At 38.3% G+C, this 20,036-nt stretch overlaps 1 protein-coding gene across 25 annotated transcripts in view; it reads right to left on the bottom strand.

Annotated features, from left to right (window-relative positions):
* Positions 1-3,300: 3,300 nt before the first annotated feature.
* The window catches only part of TENM3 (teneurin transmembrane protein 3), a 413,751-nt gene continuing 397,015 nt past the window's right edge, over positions 3,301-20,036 (bottom strand). For all 25 annotated transcript variants that reach the window (XM_062625044.1, XM_062625130.1, XM_062625214.1 and 22 more), the window contains 4 exons: positions 15,575-15,871; positions 12,775-14,386; positions 10,137-10,267; positions 3,301-6,901 (listed from right to left, as the gene is read on the bottom strand). In XM_062625044.1, coding sequence (XP_062481028.1) covers positions 6,146-6,901; positions 10,137-10,267; positions 12,775-14,386; positions 15,575-15,871 — 2,796 coding nt within the window. In that variant the 3' untranslated portion in view covers positions 3,301-6,145. The remainder of the gene's footprint in view (positions 6,902-10,136; positions 10,268-12,774; positions 14,387-15,574; positions 15,872-20,036) is intronic.

The raw sequence follows: 20,036 nt of genomic DNA, 5'->3' as shown, positions 1-20,036 counted from the left end.
ATTGCTGCCATTATTGTACTGGAATCTCACAATGAGTTATTTATCTATTATGTGCTCCTCATTCTTTCCAGTCACTGCTTTCTTGTAGGCGGCTACATACCTTTCATAGCAAGATTTGCATTTCTTATTCTGAGATATTTTACTTCTGGAGTTGCCTGTATTAAAATGCATTTTGTTTGAATGGGCTCACTTCAGCGAGTGATCCATATTGTTCTGTATGACTGCTCTGTCCTAGCCATTATTTGCAACTCCATTAATTTTTGTCATCTGCAGATGTTGCCATCACTATTTTTTTTTTATATGTGCTTCCCCAGCATTGTGAAAATTGTGACTAGCACCTGGTCCTGGTGCTATGATCTCCCCAGCCCATTTTTTCCCCATTTTTTTGGTCAGCAAACACTGGATGCACTTGCTATAGAGCATCACGTGCCTGCAGGTATGCTGAGATTTGACTTCTTAACTGATACCTTTCCCCATACTGTTGTGTGTGGGTTTTTTTGCTTTTAATTCATGTAAGGTTAATTGGTTCATTAGATAGCCATACCTGTAATTTTTAAGTGATTTAAATTTCCTGTAAGTTTTAAAATGACTCCTGGGCTTGGAATGTGGAAATACTTTATTGCATTGGGATAAAAATTTCCCACGTGCTTCTGTAATGCATGGCGCTCGCTCTGCTGTCTCAGACAGCTTAAGTGTGATTGAGTAACTACAGCCAGTTGAAACATGTTGTCGCCTTCCAGCCTTGTTCTTAGTTTCTGAATTTCCTCCTTTTCCTCCTGAATCCCAGAAGGTTTTATTGAGACAGCTTTGTGGGAACCATTAGCTCTAAGCTGCATAATTATGTTAACTGTGAGCTTTGACTTAGTTTATAGTAGGAAAAAAAAATGCACACATCTCTAGAAATTTATATTCCTCAATGACAAAATTTTAACTTGGTAAATTAAAAGGTTTACACAATTTACCTAGGAAGTTACAGTAATTAACAGCAAGAGAGTTTACCTGCAGAACTACTGAATGCAATAAAGTAGGTTCTGTGAAAACATGGCACTCTAATAAACTGTCATGTTATTATGCTTGTTCTTCACCTTCAAATTGCACATGACACTCTCATGTATTTAAAGGGGGAGATGGTGTTGCTGTTTAGTTTGCTTTGTCTAGAAGCAGGGACCAATATTTAGCATATTTACCTTTATTTAGGGCTGTGTTTTATGTCATCCTTGCACAGCTCAGAACTGCATGCATCTGTGGTGCTAGAAATCAGGACAGAGTGGGGTTTTTCCTATTATTTTTTTTTTTTTATAAAGCATGTATACAAAGAATAGCGCAGTTAAGATAATCCTCATGCCAGTATTAGTGTAGTACTGCGTGACTTCACTCTCACTGTTGCATTTCAGCCCACCTAAAGAGAGGCCATCTCACTTTCCCTCTCCCTCCCCTGCTGTCCCCAGCCTATCGGTTACTAAAGCAGGGCAGACTGTGCTCTTGCACCAGACTGCATGTTCTTGTTCCTGTTACCCCTCACAATGCCAACTGCACTAGCCAATATTATATCTTGTGATTAGGAGGGGCATAGGGGAAAAAAACCCACCCTTTTCCATCATCTTTTCACCCTGAAAGGCCCAAGATATTTTTAGTGATCTGCAACAAACACTCAGGTGTCTAGGATGTATGAACAGATTTTGGTGGTGCACTTAATTAAGTGCTGGCACCTGTATTTATGCTACTCCTGCCAAAAAATGGGCTGAGGAGGAGGAGCAGGACCTTATCTATTATTAATGTTTTGCCTTTTTTATAGTTCTGGCTTAGGCACTCACACAAATTTGCCTCATATGTCTCTCTGCCACCAAGCTAAAAACCTAAGAGAAAAAAATTAGTCTTAAGCGCTGTCCGTCAACATGACAACTACAGACCATGTGTTCCTTTTCTCTCAGAGGGGAAAAAATTGGCACCTACCCATCAATTAACTGGTTTTCATTTTGGTTTTTTTTTTTTTTTTTTAATAACTGAGTCCCAGCAACTTGTGTGTGCAGTCAAAGATCAATTTAATTGTATAAGCATTGCATATTTAGTTCTTAGCACTAATTGGCTGTAGATGAGAAGCTGATCAGTCTGGTTGGTTCGGATGCGGCTTGCAGTTAGGGGTATGATTTCACTGTGCCTGTGCTGTTCAGTTTATGCTGTGTGATGCTCTGCTTTGGCTTATTTTTAACCCTGGCAGCTTCTAGTAAGTGTCAAATAAGCAGCTTCTAATAAGCTGCTTAGAAGCCATTTCTAGTAAGTGTCTTTGCTTTGGGTTTCCCATCCCCAATGAATTACACACTAGTCTCTTCTTCTTTTTCTTCAAAGGTCTCAAGCTGGCCATATGTATAGCTGTAGCTTGCCATTCTGGAGTTAGTAGTAAACCAAGGTATTAATGCTTCTAGAAGATTTGTTTTTCCTTTTTTCTGCCCCCCCCCCCTTTTTTTTGTCTGAAAATAGAACTCAAACATTTTGTCATCTCAGATTCTCTGCGAATCTTATAGACATTTTTAACTGTTATTTTATGCAGCGCTTTTCTTCTACCATCTTTCAGCCGTCACTTTAAAAGTGCTCCTGAAAGGTAGTAGAGGTAACTGGCATTTCCCCCACTCCTGGTCTGTTATTGTGGGGTTTGTGTGTGTGGTTTATTTATTTATTTTTTTAAATAACAAAATTAGGCCACAGTTGGCTAAACAGAGTGACCTGATTCATACTGGATCTACATGTTACCAACTTGAGGTTGTCACTACAAAGTAAGCGTGGTGAAGTCTGCCTGTTCCAACTAAAATCAAAGAAGTCTCTTGACATATAGCAGTGCTGAAGTCAGCAGTTTCTTCAAAGTGGGTCTAAATGCAGATTGAAGGATCTCTTCTATGCATATATGTAACTATCAATGCCAACCTACTTACTTATAATGAAATACTTTTTGTCATATTTTCACTCAGGAGAACATGAGAGAAAACAGTTCTGTGTTTTTTTTTTTGTTTGTTTTGTTTTGTTTTTGGCTTTTCCTTAACTATAAAAGATTTGGCTTTGTGAGGTATATGTAATGTTTTCTGTAAAGTAGGCCACCTGAGAGATCCCATGGAGTAATTCACTTTGCTGAGTTAGCAGATGAGGCCATTGGACAGAGTCAAAAAACATACTGCCAACTGTGAAGCAAATGAATCAATACTAGCGCAACCGGATCAGTTTGCTTCTTCCCATATGAGAAAAGCAGTAGCACAGGTGCAATATCCGACATACAGATTTAAAAAACAAATATAAACACACACACACACACACATTGGGTTGGCTTTTATTGGAAAGCCTAGATGCAATCTATAGTTATCAATTTGTGGAAAATTCAGGACACTATAAAGTTAAGAAGGCAAATTAAAGAACAATACAAATCAGACGAAATATACATCTCAAAATATCAGGATAGCATTTTCACTGGCATTGCCTAAAATACTTAGAATCTCCTTTTTTTTTTGTTTTGTAATATGGTTCTTTTAATTATGCCTGTTTTTTTTCTTTAAAAAGATCTTTTGTTTATATATTCCCCAAGGTCACTATTTCCTGCAGGAGCATGTCCAGATCGCAAGTCTTTTTTAGCAAGAAATAGGCTCATTATACCAACTAACAAGGCCACTAATTGGCTTGATTTGACTTTATCTAAAATGATCACCAGCAGATACTATAATTTGTTGTTTATTGGTGCCAGAACAAAGGAGAAGGAACTGGTATGCATCAAGTAGTATATTTCATTGTTGACATGTTATACAAGCTTTTCATATTCAAACAGAACAGAAACATTTGACATAATTTAGAATATGAGCCTATTTCAACAGAGAGCACTTACAGCATGCTAAATACAGTGCTGTGGAAGAGCCACCCAACAGAACTGCAAACACCTAGCATTTTACATCTTTAAAAAGAATACGTAGATCAATGACACGCCTCTGGGGTCTGACATATCATCCTCTCTAAATTTAGGGCCCTCAAGACTTCCAGGGTAAAAATACTAACAACTAATCTGTGCTTTCATTCTAATAGATGATTAGCATTCATTATATGTGTAATTACTTCTGTATGTTCTACCAAATACACACATACAGTAACAGCATTGATACTGTAGATTCGGTAGCAACTTGGCTGGGAGAAATTCAAATCTGTTTATCAAACAATCCTAATGTGCAATTTAGAGTATGTAATACCATAGACTCTCAGAATACAAAGCAGTTAGAAAACTATTTTTATTACATCCACTTGAACCATTCATAGTTAAGACACGGTCACTTACTATGGTTTGTCATTATAATACATGGATAGAAATACTGTGTATATTTCAATGAACATCAAAAAACCCAATTTTGTCTCATCTTAAAAATATTTATTTTTGTGGCTGAATTTAGTGCTCATGAGAGTAAAGCTCTAAGAATGTTTTCAGCCAAGATCTAGAACAGATGCCATAGATGCCACCACAGGCTTCCTATAAGGAACCAGCTGCACACTTCAGTTCTGTCCTGCAGCAAATTTACTGGGCCTTGGAGCAGAGCATGCCAAATCTATGCAGTGGTGTGGAGATGCAGACTAGGCACTAGAACTGGACCTTCCTCTCCATCCAAGGGTCAGTGTTCACAGTAATGGGATCTGATCTGCCATCTGAAGGCCAGGAGATGAACCTACTGAACAGCCTGCCTGTCTAAACAGCAATTCTGTAGCATCAGGTCAGAGGTACACTTCTTCTATCTGGAGTTATTAACATCTAAAAGAGCTGTATTATACAGAAGACAAAGTTGACATAACTGGATGAAACTACATAATTTCTTCTTCTTCTTCTACATACAATTTGCCAAGCACCTGAGACACTATTCTCTCCGTTGTGAAACAAAGCTTCTAAAAAAACAACGGAAACCCCACCTGGTATGAATAAATGTCCTTTTATTACATTAGGGCTGGAAACAGACAAGTAAAACCCAACCTATTAAAGTCTTCCATCATAATAAATGAGACTTATTTGGTTACTGTGCCTTCTAACAATGACTGATGAAGTGACACTGGCCTGGGTGACAGGAGAGGTATGGGAGAAGAGGGAGCTGTGGTCTGATTCAGCCAGCCACTTTGGAGTGTCCCATCCCATCAGCAGAGTGATAGATGCACAGCTTTAAACCTAATACAAAAATATTAACACTTTTGGACATTAGTCATCACTGTTATATCTCTACAATATAATCCTTTATACTGTACAGCTATAACATAAAAGGTGCAATTCCTTTTTCTTTAAAAAAAATCACATACAGCACATGTTTTTATCATTTTATTTTTAAGTATAAACTTTTTTAAACACTTTACATAAATTAACTCCTCTGAGACTAATATTTGATGTACAGTAAATTGTAATTCATATAAAAATCCATAAACAACTTGTCTCACATAATTTACAAAAAAATCAGGGTTTCCTTTGCTTATCTGCAACAAGGATTCTACTTGCCATTTTCCCCCCAAGGCAAACCATGTTAGCACTGTAAAATCCGTTATTAAATTCCCATGGTAGCATAAGTCACTTGTGCCAATGTCCTTTTAGAAAGCAGCACAGTTTAAAGCAATTGGGCTGTCTATAAACAGTAATTTTTGCCCCACGTTTTAAAATTAACAGATATATACCACATCCTATGCAGTGAGAAAGAGAGAGAAAAAGAGAAAGAGAGACTACTTCTGGTAAGCAAAGGTCAACAATTCAGTAATATTTAGAAACACTGTATGGGTCTGTATCTTAAGTAAATACAGTGCCTCAAAGGAACAGACAGCCTGTTGCAAAATCTGTAGGCCTTTTTCGTTTCTTTTTTCTTCTTTAATACTTTTCAGTCCAACTTGAGTGCAGCGATATGCATATGTAAACATATTCTTTAAAGCAGATCACCTTTAAGGTCATTGAGAAAAACAAAAAAGTTTTGTCATTAGCAGTATCATTCTTCTGGAAGGCGCTCTTTTCGTTACAGAGTCTGTTCGGATTGTGCTACAGAAAAAATCTGAGCAAAGATGTAAGCTTAGGCTCAAGTAGTAATGCAGCAAAACAGTTTGGTCTCCTTTTTAGAAGACACTGGTACACAGTCTCTTTGGCAGCCTGAGCTAAGCCAGTGTGTTACCTCTTTCCTATCTCACTTTGTCTGAGGAACTGTATATTGTTAGCGCTGTCTGCTAATTCTGGATATTGCTCCACAGAGAGTACATAGTACCCATCGTATCCTTGTACCTTTCCAGCACTAAGCAGCTGCCTCTTTTCTCCTTCTGTCCACAACCTGGCGCCTTCCTCTCCATCTCTTACTCTCTGTTGTTCTCTGGCCCAGGCACTGGAAAGAGCTCTTTGCCTGGCTTGCTCCAGTATTCGGGCCTTTTCCTCATCAAGTGTCATGCCATAGCGGACGTGAAGTGCTAGAGCACCATATTGCATCTCAACATCAGCAAACCTACGAGTCCTGCCATTTACCACAGTGGTGGACTGGGAAACAGTGACGTTGATGCCATTCTCCAGGGCCTTCCGCCCACTTGTCAGCCTCAGTGTCCCAAGGTCACTCTCAGGGGAGGTGGTCTTGATAAAATAGTGTGTGTCCTTTCCCTCAACGGTGAAATGCAAGTTTTCTAGGTAGTAGGCGTTGTTCAAAACAGCTGCCACTTTTATGCAGTCCTCATTTGCAATGTTGAGCACGTTTGTCTGCACTTTGCCTTGATTGACAGCAAGCATCACCCCTTTCCCAATCAGAGACTTCACTGTAGCAAACCACAGCCATGACTTCTCTCCACTGAATTTCCGTCTGCTGACCTGCACTTCTGCCATCTTTCCCAGGGAAAGGAAGGCCTTTGCTTGTCTCGCCACTTGTTGTTGCACTCCAGAAATTGGCTGTAAACAAGAACAGACAGAAGTTTTACAAGCCATCTGTAGCCCTCTAGATGCCAGCCAAGCTTTCTTGGTGTGCTGCCTGTGGACGACAACAGGATATGCCACAACTGACAGTGCCAGGGAATTAATTAGATCTACATACTGCTTGTTCTGCTGAGTTACATGACTATTTTGTTTGATAATGCTCAGTGCTTTTTCTCTTTGTCTCCCCGAGAACATGCACAAATTAAGATTTAACTTCAGAGGCTACTTCCTGGGCTGCATAAGACAGACCCCTGCAATACTAATACTTACCATGGGTATGATATCTTACTACAATACAGTGTCATCTCATCCTCTGAGCTTGTTTGACTATGATGCCTGTCTGCCATGAGTCCATCCAAATTGAGGAGATTTTTGCAGGTCACAAAGTTGCACTTCAGCATACTAACAAGCCTTTCTTTATGCTGTGTCAGGAGATAGGAGTCTCTTGGGTAGCTGCAGTCTGAGACCAAACTGCAGGGAGGCTCTCATAACCCCTTAAGCTACAACAGGAAGGAGGGGAATCAAACTGTAATAATAATCTCTACAGTAAAAGAAAGAGAAGGAAGCAAATGGTACAGAGCAGTGAGGTAGAATACTGGGGACTGATGCCCTTTCTTCAAATGCAGAAACTGATAAAAGGGGATTTGTGAAAGGGCCGTGGCCAATTCAGTTATGTGAACTTACATTTTACTCCAAGTATCAGTATGCTGCCTGAAAGAGATGAGCGGCTTTTCTCCCCCAAGAACTTCAGATGGGTGCAGTTCTGAATACAGCAGAATGCTTTGTTGACAACTAGCAAAGACAAGGAGCAAGTCTAAGATATGCTTGCTTGGTATTTCATGTTTTACTGTATCTGGGTTGTTCCTGTTGAAAAGGTTTGTTATAAAGGGTAGGAAATAAGAGGTGCAATTGTGAGGTGCAAAAGCACAAGATGGAAAAGCTAGGATAGGAGAATCTGTTAAAGAAGTTTATTTTGACTGTTGAGAGCTGTATGTAGCCCTGTGTGCCAGATGTAGTCTTGGTAAAGAGAGAGGATAGCTGGGGAATGGGACCTGCCATCTTAACTGCTGTGGTTAGCCAGAACAGCTAGAAGAGCAGGAGCAGCTAGCAGGAATGGTCAGCTAGCATGGCTAGATCGCAGGGCAGCTCACATTATGGGGTCAACTGTGGTTGGGATGAGGCCTTACAACTGTGCAGAATAGGCACATCTTATCTGTCTAACCCTGGGTCTTAACAGCTACAAGCTGTGAATGAGCTAGTATTGATGGAGGTGGGGAGCAGACAGCTGCCCTAGCAGTTGTCTCAGCAGGAAACAGAAAGATTTAAATAGCTTTGGCTGCACTTTTGAAAAGGAGTACTTAGTTTCTGTAGATGATACAGTTTATCTTCCAATTGACCCTCTTCTCCCTTCAGCAAAATACTGTTTAACCCATTTGATTCACTGCTGGCAAATGAGACAAAAGGCTGTTTAGTTTCCCCAAATTTCTGGGTGGGAGTCCAAGCAGGAGTCATTAACAGACTCCTACAACCTTAATTTGGTCTTGCTGCTAATCAGAGCCTGCCAAAAGGTTTGCAGAGGCTTCTTTGCTCTGCCATGAGGGCAGCTTTCTGGAGGGGACAGTTCCTGATGGAATTATGAATTGACTTGGACTCTCAAGCTCTTCCTGAATCTGACCGATTCCTGTCTGCATTACTAACAAGTATGTATTTCAGCTGTTGGAAATCCTACATGAAAGCTACTGAGCACAAAATACATTCTAGACAGCATGCTCATCAGTGAGAGCAGTGAGATGCTATAGCAACTTCATAATGACAAAGTTTGCTTATTTTTAACATGTATCCTCAGAGTTCTGGAGCAAACTCTCAGAGCTCCGTAACACTCGCTCACTCCAGAATGTCTCAAAATACTAAGTGGTTTGTGTGTTTACTTCTGGCTCCTGCTTGCACTTGCTTCTTCAACAGTGAATATCATAGTCATGGCTTCTTCCTACCTGGGAATTTTGAATCTTTCTGTTTTGCTCCCACTTCTCTCTTTTTCTGTCACGTCACAAGTCCCTGTCTCTCCTCATGTTGTTGAACTCCTTCCTGAAGATTTTTGAAAACTAGCTGTCTGCTCTATCTCTTTGACCAGACTGGTTCTCTTCCTGGTGCACCTCTTTCTTGCTGGTGTTAGTGGATAACTGCATTCTTTAGCTTTTGAGATCTAAATAACCAACCTCTGATTGTTCTTCACAGCCATGCCTGATGACAGGTCTCTTGTCTCCTGATAAAATGACTTTGCCTGGAGTGCTTGCAATGCTCCTCCTTCATTGCTTCTACCACTCATGGGAGACACTAATCACATGCTATGCTCTAAGGTATTTTGCTGTTACTCAAGTCTGTTACTCAAACCCAGTTACTCAACCCTGGCTATTAAAACACACACACACACATATATATGTATCATGTCACTTTAGGGGATTACCCATTTTACTGCCTCTTAACACCTTCTTCTTAACTGAGATCTGTAGGAGTTTTGAGGGCATATATCTTTGATCTTTGAGTAAGTTTGATTTGTAAATCTAATTTTCTTAAATGTCAGATTTAGATTTTCCACATTTATTTCTTACATCATTTAGAACTGTAGCAAGTTTTCAGGACTGAAGTTCTTTTTTTTCCTCCCAAAGAACTTCATAAGCACCAGGAGTTTTGGTTTTATGTAATGTAATGGGTTTTACCTCCGGTAATTTCATTTTCAATATTTTATCTTTACATATAAAACATGGTTAATATTAAAGACAAGTAAAATTGTAGTGGTGCCTGTATGTATAATTTATATCACCTGTTCTGTTTATTTCCCAGTCTATTTTTTACTACAGTGTTCAGTTTCTGCCTTCAGGCAGTGTGCTAGTACAAATCAAATCTCTGTAGTTTCTGCTACGAAACTTTGAAGGGCCTTAAACTTCTTTCCATTGATTTTCTTTATGCATTTTATTATTGCTGAAAGAAAACAAAAGCTTATTTAAAATGGTACCTAACTTAGCAAATTGTAAGAAAAAAACACTATCTCTAATTCTTACAAAAAGTAAATAAAAATTAGAGGTTTTTGAAAAGCACTGTTCAGATTTAACTTAGCAAGTAACACTGTCAGGATCATCCATGCCTAGTTAAGATCTGAATAGAAGGGCACATTCTGTCTCGTTCCGTTTGTATGTTTAGTTTTGTTTCTTACTGGTATGTCTTCCCATTGCTGGCTCTTCACAAGTTCATAGGAAGGTTCAGTTAAATCAAATTTTGGAACGGGGAAACCAGGAATGGCATTGTGCAGATGGAAACCAAATGTCACCAGCCAGCTGTTAACATCTGAAAGAGAATTATTAAAGAAGAGAGAAAAATATTATCATTGTTCTGTATTTTGCAATTATGCTATTTTTACATGGAATAGCTTTTGGCATAGTTGATTTCCTTCTATAACATGAAAGTTATTCAACAATTGTCATTTTGATATGTATGGATTCAGATTTGTGCTACAGCTAGAATAGCAAGCCGATAAAAAAAAACGGAAGAAAACTTCTGTTCTATGTAAGAGTTGCACTATGCTTGTTTGAAAGATATTGCAGGCTTCAGTGATTTTGAAGGCCTCAGTGACTTTCAGAACAACTACAGGAGCACAATTAAGGTGAGATTTCCTTCCCAGGTAGCCTAAACTAATTGAGATTTCATGGTCAGGCTGAACACGCTTTATGTTCCACCTTCATCATCAATAGTTTAAAACAAAGCAAAACAGTACTGCAGAGCACATCCTGTCCTTTTCTTATGTATGTGTTACTGTAATGTCTTCAAACTACCCCTGAAATAACACCAAAATGGTAAATTACCTTTTAAATAATTTGGTAGGTATTTTGTGTTGGTTCAAGAGAAATCTCCCCCTCTTCAAGATTAATAAGCTAATGAAATGTATTATAGCTGCATCAGTAAGCAGACAGGATACTAAATTAGCATTAGATAACATTATTTATACCTTTTATATTCTGTTAAGAATAAATAGATTAGGGATGCCAACAATTAATTAGTTAACAACTGCTGGGCAAGAATAGGTGCTCTGCCTTGTTTCTGTCCTTCTACCCTGTCTAAATACAGAGCTTAGCAGAAGTTGTCAGAGTGCTCCTTATCAAGTCTAATAGTTTCCACTAAAGAAAACCCCAAATAAGGGGAACAAGGAACTACATTTTTTCAAATATTACAAGAATAAAAAATATCTACATTAAAATCATGTTAACCTTTCCAGATAAATTATATGTCTTATGAGGCTCGGCATCTAAAACTACAAGCCAGCCAAATTACTAATTGTAATGACAACCTTATACGAGCAATGTGTCTATGCATCCATACATCAAAGATGTTAAGAAAAGAACTAAAACTGTATTTTGAGGGCAATTTTTGCAATAAGTGCATAATTTTCAATGCCACAAAGAATCTGATTGTAACTGCATCCCCTAAGCACACGGTGCTGAAAGAGGACAGAGCCAACGGTCTGTTATTATCTTGCTCCCAGGCAGCCCATTAGCAACCCTGTTAATAGCTACTGTTTGTTAAATTAATGCAAACCCATTTGATTCCCAGGATGCTTTTCTGAGTGGTAGCCTCATAAGTAAGTGGTGCTGAGCCCCTCTTGTAGTCTGGCACTGCCTATATAAAATATTTAGGATTATTCATATCTGTTCAAATACAAAAATTCAAATGCAAGTTAGGCATTTTTCAGAAAATTTTGCTGACATGCAGTCATTTTTTTTTTAATATGTAGAATAATGGAACTTTAGACCCACAAAAAGCATACAGGTTCCCTAAGAACTCAGTTATACAAGAAATGGCATGTTAGCAGCTTTTTGTTGCTAACATTCACATTTCACAGAGAAATTCACATTCTTTTTTCTTATATGCTGTGCCTCCTTCCCTGCTTCTGGCTATGTACTCATTACTTTGTGCTGGCCCTGCTGAAGCTTATTGGACTTCTCTTTCTCAGCCAATTCACATTAGTAGCCTTGCAAAAACCTACCCTGGTAGATATTAACCAACTGCCAGTGAGAATATTCTGCCTTGGTGAGTTAAACTGGTCACAGAAAGACCTCTCACAGTCTCACTCCCTCTTGTCTGTTCTTTCTGGTCCATGAATATGCACCTTTTACTGCTCAGTAGCCCACAGCTGTGAAGAAACCTGAGTCTAATCCTCATGTAAGGAGATTCTCATGAAGAGTCTTGAGTGGTTCTTACTCCTGTACTTGCTCAAGGAGTCTTATTTTATTTTTTTTTTTCATTCTAAGAGCACTGGGTAATGCATAGCAGTATTGGAAGGCAACCTAGGTCTCCTCTTTCCTAATGCCCTGAGATCTCTAGCTGAGGCACCCTGTGTTACAGTTCAGTAAGTGTGAGAGGAAGAGATGTATTCCATTGGTACTCCAAAATGTACTTTGGAAAACCCAACCTCTCTGTATACTGAGATGCTCTCGTTTATCTTTGTGGTTCAAGAATCTAATATTAAAGCATCGTAAGGACTACGCAGGGCAAAAGGTTTAGGTTTAGTTACCTGAAAGCTAATGATTGCCTATGGATCTTAATCCGTTATGCAGGTACCTAAATCAATGTCCAAAGCTAGATGAGATATTTTCAAGATCACCCATTTGTTATTTCACAGTTCCTGATAAGGGTGTCTGCTTTAATTGTTCTCATTGTTAAGTGAAGTGCTTAATGTTTCATCATAAAGAACTTTTCTAAATAGGACATACTTAGGTACCGAAATTGTGAATTCCAATCTAAACTGGATGTCTATAGGTCCAGCGCCCCTAAGCTGCAATTAAGTAACCTTCTTTTACCTGTGATATAATCCTTCACATCATGTATTTTGCTGGCTGGGTTGTTATTTCTAAACATGTACAAATTAAAAGGAGCTGGATCCTTCCCAATTCTCTTCCAGATTTCAATATCAGGTGTTGTCCACCGGCCTGCCAGTATGTCATAATCTCTTTCTCCGAAGTGGACTAGCTTGGTTAGCGGGTCGTATAAGCCTCCATGGAATCCGATTACCAGCTGGAAGTCAAGGTTAGAGTCGAAATAGATCTCTCCATAGGCAGTGTATTGAATTTGTTTAAGCATGAGGCCATTGCTACTGAAAACAGCCAATGGTGTCCCCGTGTTGTCTGATGCAATGTAAAACTCATCTCCACTGCTAATTTCCATGGCAAAAAGGTGTCCTTGCAGATCATAATAGAGAGATGTGATTTCAGAACTTGAATGGTTATAAACATGAGTTATCCTGGTTGGGTAAGTAAGGTCTGCGTAAAAAAACTGGAGATGCTGTCCAAGGCTAGTTTTACTGGAAACTCGTCGTCCAAGTCCATCATAACGGTAAATTACTGTCCATCCACTGCCTTTGCTGTAAACTCGAGTAAGAAGGCCCTTTGAACTGTATTCAAAGATTTCAGTACCCCTCTGACGAAGAAATCCATCTTCATCTAATCGGTACTGAACATCACCTAGTCGAGTTATTCTGTCTCTCAGGTCATAGCGAAGTGGTGTCAAACGAGCACTGCTACTGGGGTTGAGCAAGTGGAGGTTGCCATTCAGGTCATAGTTGTATCGCCACATTATTTTTTCGTTCAGATAAACTGTCTGCAGCTGACCATCTACGTCATATTCATAAGCATATTTTGTGGTGTTGGCAAATGGCCCGATCTTAATTTCTCTTTTTGTCACTCGTCCCATGTTATCATACTGAATTGTAATCCAGTACATTAATGACCGAAATATTTCATACTGAATTTCCTTGATGCGGCCATGTGCATCAAAGTGTTTTGTGTAGGTCATTACAGCTGTCGAAATTATCTGGTTAATATCATAATATATAACTCCGAATTTTCCAAATTGTTCAACTTTGCCAGAGATATCATCAAACTGGTAGAGATCAATAGGCAATGGGGTTTCATTGATGACACCCTGCATGCTAGTCACTCTGAAGCTATTGTCATAGCTGTAGTCAAATCGGGCATTTACCATTCCGTCTTCACTAAAGCGGAAAATCTGTCTGTCAATCAATGGACCAATTTGCCTGTATCTAATAGTGCAGATAAAACCATCGCTTTGGAGGTTTACTGTTTTCAGGACTCCTGCTGTCTCATCATAAGTAAAACTAACTCTTGTACTATCATATAAAATTTCTGAGAGCTTGGTCTGCCGTCTGTACTTGAATAATACTCTTCGGCTTGTCCCCAGGAAAGCAGTTTGAAGGAGCTGCCCTTCTTCATTGTAGTCCATTATAACAGAAGCATTACTTTCTGGAGGGTTGTATATATTCCGGTAATAGCCAATGGAGCGGATAGTCTGCATGGTATGACGAGCAACACTGGGCATGGTGACAGCAGAAAGCCGGTCCAACAAATCATATTCGAAGATATACTGCCGTTGGCTATGAAGCAGAAGAACCATTGACTGAAAATGAAGAACAGATTTTTACCATGTGACAAATGGTGGAGCACCCACCCACACATACACAGATACTATTTCTTCACAAAAATGTGGCATTCCCACTTAAGAAAATTATCTCCTCTTTAATTGAGTTATCCTTGACCTTACATGTTGTTAACATCTCCCTGCCTAATTTACTTGGATGCTTAATTGTAAGGGGTTCTGTAATTAGTAGTTCCACATTCATAATTTGCTACTTGTTATGACTGTATCACTCTTTTATCAAGCACTCACAGCTAAACAGCAGATTGTCAATGGATTCAGATAAGTCATGTTTAATATGGGAAGAAGTAAAACTGTCTTAGAGCCATTAACTCACGAGGAGAACAACATATGGGAGATACAAATTCTTCCCTACAATTAGAGATCATTTTGAAGAATTTGAATAGCCAGAGATCCTTGAATACTGTGTTCTTGTTCTGTAAGCTTTTAAGACATAGGCAAAACAATTGTTTAATTATTCATATCAAAAGAAGCTACTTGGAATTATTCTGACATTTTTCTGATGTGTGACTATTATGTATCCTAGGTCTTGATTAAATTATGTCTGCAGTGACTAGTAAATAGTATTTGCTGAGCAATGGCTTCAATAGAAATATATTTAACCCCAGAAAGAAATGGATTCTTTCTTTCAGGCGAGAGATCTCACGAGGGGGATTTTCACAAATATTTCTAGAGGGAGAGATATCATTCAGGGATATATAATGAAGACTTCTAATCTTCTGCCTCTTGTTTATTTTGATACTACAACATATAGCAAGTACAAATTGACAGCTGTAACTATTTAGACAGAAAAGCGTTTCTTGGTAGGGAAAAAAACAACAGTGAAGAATTTACAAACAAATTATTTTCAACTGACTGCATTGCAGAGATCTAGTCTCTGTACCTTATTTTAAGTGTTAAGATAAAAGGTAAATACAGATGCTTCTTGTTAGTTGGTGGCCTGAATAATTTAAAACCACATCAATTCCTAGCAATTAGCTACAGTGTGTTTACGTATCTATTTTGTGAAACATTCCCCTAGGAATCACATGTTGATACTTAGAGTAATTGAAATGTGCTTCTACTACCTATTTTTGCTTTGTATACAGCAGTCAGATGCTGCAGTTTCAGCACATCAGAAGCATTTTTTAAAATCTGCATGTTCTTTACCTTTTCCAGATATGTGTAACTCCAAGTTTTCCCATCAGCAAACACTCTAGACACTATCCTTCCCTGTCCATCATACTCTATTTTCTCACTAGTCGTCCCTCGCTGTATGCTGCCTATTTGACCTGTGGATGAATAGGTAACATTGACAGCCATCAGCTTGCTGCTTGGTAGCCACAGAGTGGGGTGCCCTGACGTGTCGTAGGCAATCCTCAGCAGAAATTTACGGTGGTCATCGTAGATCTTTTCTGTTTTTGTGGTTCGATCAAAGTCAACTGAAAGGAGGTTTCTGCCATTAACCTTTTTAAAGTAAACAAAATGACACAATAAATCATGCTGTTCAAACCCTAGCCACCTATTATTCCCACAAAGCTAGCTATTCTTTAAATACAATTTACAGTGATTGATTTGCTGTGTGCTTAAATTATTTTAGCAACTGCTTGGTATAACTGTAAGGCACTATATTGCCATCTACTTCAGAAGGTCTCATTATATGAAGAGTCTGAATCTGTTGCAATGTGTTCTTTCTTGATATTTACTCAACTGTTAAGGAAACACTGAAAGATGTGCACCAAAAACTTCTGTAATAAATGGGGCCATTTCAGTGAACAAAATACTTCTTTTGTAGGCAGTCTGAAGTACATATAGCAAATTATTGTCAAAACATTCCCAGCAACCATTTGTCCAGTTCATAACATTCACTCTAAGAAAGATGAAATCCTAATGTTTCACAGCAAGTATTTTTCAAAACAGTAAATACAAAATTAAGATCTTCAAATGCATGTTAAATCTTCAAATTAAGATTAAATAGTTTTTAGAACACAGACTTTCCCCTTCTGGATCAAATGTTAGTTTAATTCAGTATATCATCCACTGCTGCAATGTATTTAGGTGGCTGAAATCCTTAGTAGAGGATTATGTATTCTGCCTAGTTAACTGACCACTTAAAGTCATAAATGACTGGAAGACTACTGAACCACTGAAAAGCAGTTATAACTGCTCTGAAATTTATAACTATTTTGATTTGAAATTGAACCTTAGCCTAGATACATTTATGTTGAAAACTATTATTTATATATGTAAATGACAGTGATGGGTAGTGGTTTCTATGTAATGCTTTTACACTGAAATCCCTACATCCTTTTAGTGTTCTAAATACGCTTTCAGTTTCATTGAATCAGCTCTCATTTTTGTATTTATGAAAGGAAAAGTCTGGTTTACTTTTCCCACATTGGTATCTTTGCACTTCACTGTTTCCCCCACCTGCATTGAATTGGTTTTCAGCATTCTCACACTAAAGGATTTCTTTGTTCATCTGTAAACCACCTCTGTATCTGCTGTGTCTTTTAAAAGTTACTCCATCTGGGAGTGAAACACTAGTACTTAAGATTTTTCATCACTGTATTTTGCTAACATATAGGACAAATACACATACAGGTATCTGTATTAGGATTTTTTAAAAATTCTTTTTCAAATACTTGATGCATACATTATAAAGAGATGAAGAAAGACACCTAAATAGCATCCAGAAAAGAACAAGACAACAGATATCCTGACCAAAGAAACGGCTGGAGGATTTTTGCATTTGTCAGGGCTGCATGTTCAAAAACCCATGTATCATGGTTGTTGGTACTTATACACTAAGGCTGATAAGCTTCTAAAAGATCAATGTAAATTAGATTCTTTATTATTGGCATAAACCATATTAAAGTGCTGGTGATATGTTGTAGGCAAATACGGAAAAAAACCCTTACATTTGTTCAGTACTGCTTATATCTATCTACATTACCTTTCTCTTTTTTACTATGAAATCACTGGCACGACAAAAGTCTCCACTATCAATTCAGGAACAAAAGTCAAGTTTTCATGTAAATCATCTAAGTAAGGAACACAAAGTCTAGCAGATGCAGAATAGCTACTCTACCTATTTAATGAGCCATCAAATGTTAAATATACTTTGAAAAATTAATGTGACAAGACTGATTCTAGATGTAGGTTAAACTCAACTATGAAGCACTCCCATTCACTTCCTTATTGTCATTTTCTTGGACTTCTTCATTTTTAGGTAGTTTTTGTTTAATTCTTCCAACATCTAATATTTGCCCATTTGCCTAAATTCACTCTTAAATCTTGCTTATCTCTGGCTTTTATTTCTCAGCCTCTCCCACACATGCCTGCACTCATCTCTCTGTCTCCTTGCCTGTTTTGCTTCCCTGATTTTTTCTCCTCCCTTTCTCTCCATCTTCCCTTCCTTATTTCACACTTAATTATGATATTTATTAATTTTCTTGTCTACTTCTCATGCTTAGACACTGAAGTGAGAATGGGCACTTCTGATTTCTGAATTGGCAAAGAGAAAAGGGTGGTTTTATGGTTAAGGCAGATGTCCAAGCAATTGTGGTTAATTTCTTGGCTAAGCACATCTTTCCGGTGTAAATTGCAGCAAAGTACTTAATCTGGCTGTCTCACTGCTGTATCTGCTAAATGGGATAATAACATCTCCCTTGCCTTCTCACTTTCCATCTGTCTGGTCTGTGTAAGGGCAGGATACAGGGGAAAGAAAGGAAATTCCTCTTTCTCCAGCCAAACTCTGCTGACAGAGCTCTTGCATTCAGACATGTGATCTTTTGGTGGAATTTTGGCTGCGCTCACATAATCTTGTAATGCAGATGGCAATTATAGTAACAACAAGATTTGGTGATATAGCTTCTTTCATTGGACAGTATGGGGCTGGAATAACATATGTCAGCTAAAGTACTGCCTTCTACTGAAGCATTTCTTAACAATGGCTCTGCTACCAAAATGCTTTTACAGCAAAACTTGAACGTTTTATTATGTCTAAGACAGCCATGCTCCAAATATATTTGAAACCTCTGGGTTTCATTAGCATAAAGATAGTAATTCAGGAAATTTTCAATTAGCAACACAAAACTGAGTCTCTTGACAGTCCCTACAGACTGTCCTTATTGATGCATTTCAGTAATTTAGGTGTCCATCTATCCTGCTTTGTTTTAATTCCTGTTTTTCTTTCCGGTGAGAAGCATGAAATCTGACTGTGATCCCCTATTAAAAGCAGGTATCTATTGCTGTGCCTTACAGATTGATTCAAGAGGTAATGTGAAAACTGGGGACCTCAGCAGAGCTTTGGAGCATGTCAGGTCTCAGGAGGAGGCAGAGCAAACTCTTCCTGTGAGCTCCCTTTTCTATCTTACCTGCCTACTCTGGATGCATCCCTTGAGAAAGAGCTTATACCAGTTCCTTTATTTGAGACCCTTGTGAATGAAGGTCTGTCTGGTCTCAATACAAAAGGCTCTTTCACACAGACGACTGTCAGGACTTCTGCCAAAGGCCAGCCTACACACCAAATATACAGGTTCAGGGACAAAACTAGTGTATTGAACAATTACGATACAAGTCTGAACAAAAGTAAGATTGATATGATTGTTGAGTTAAGGGAGGGTGACATAATTCCTAATTAATTTCTTCATAAAGACTACTAATAGTGGGTAGAACTAATACAAGATAGAAAACCAAGATAGTACCTGAGAGTGTACTTGGTGATTTTTAGATACTACATAAATATAAAACGCAGTGAAAGGGTCATAGATATGAGTACATTTACTGGCAATACATTTTGCCCCTTTTTTTGTCTACATTTGTCTTCTTTGCAGCAAAATGTTATTGACATATCTGTAGATGCAAATGATAAGCTCCCTAAGTTGTTCATGTTCTTCTTTCTGTTGTTTTCTTTTTTTCCTACATCCCTTCCCACCCCCAAGTGACATTTCTGTAATATCTTCCCATGTAAATCAATCTCAAAACAGCTTCTTTTTTTTTTTTTTTACTTTGCTGACAAGTTTCTTTCTTTACTTCTCCTTGGAGGCATTTTTCTCTTATTAGCTCGTATTCTTCACATGCCCTACTTCTCTTTTGTATATATACTTTTAATTACTACTATTTTATCCTAATCTAAAATCTCTCACTTCCCCCTCCGTCTTATTAAATCTATCCTTCTCTCTGCTGTGCCTGTTTTCCTGTTAAGTCTTCCAAGTTGCCTGTGACATTTATTTTACCTCCTCTGCACTTGAATGCCAAAATTTTTCTTCACTTTTGAGAACTGGACTCATGGTGATTTGTTTTACTGCCAAAGCAAATGCCATTCGTATGGTTATTTTATTTTCTCTTGGGCTTCTTTCACAAATGAATTGGCAGGTGTATTATCCTACTGTATTATGACGTGCCTATGAACCAGCAGCTACTGTGAACAGTCATTCTTCCTCCTTAAAAAATCCATTCTTGCAGAACTAGTGATTGAGAGGAATATAAGGTGCGTGAGAGCGTTCCCTCCTTTCTCATCCCAAATGAAGATAGATACAAAATATTTTAAGATTTAAAATGGCATGTTACCTCTTAGATGTCGAGTGGTCTGACATTACCTTCATTTGATATACTGCCTAGGCCTTAT

The sequence above is a fragment of the Pezoporus occidentalis genome, unplaced genomic scaffold (genome assembly GCF_034315485.1).
Source record: "Pezoporus occidentalis ecotype Australia unplaced genomic scaffold, CSIRO_AGI_Poc_V1 ctg1, whole genome shotgun sequence".
Taxonomy (NCBI): Eukaryota; Metazoa; Chordata; class Aves; order Psittaciformes; family Psittacidae; genus Pezoporus; species Pezoporus occidentalis.
Note: the sequence above shows the minus strand (reverse complement) of the source record. Positions and strands in the feature narration are given on the sequence as shown.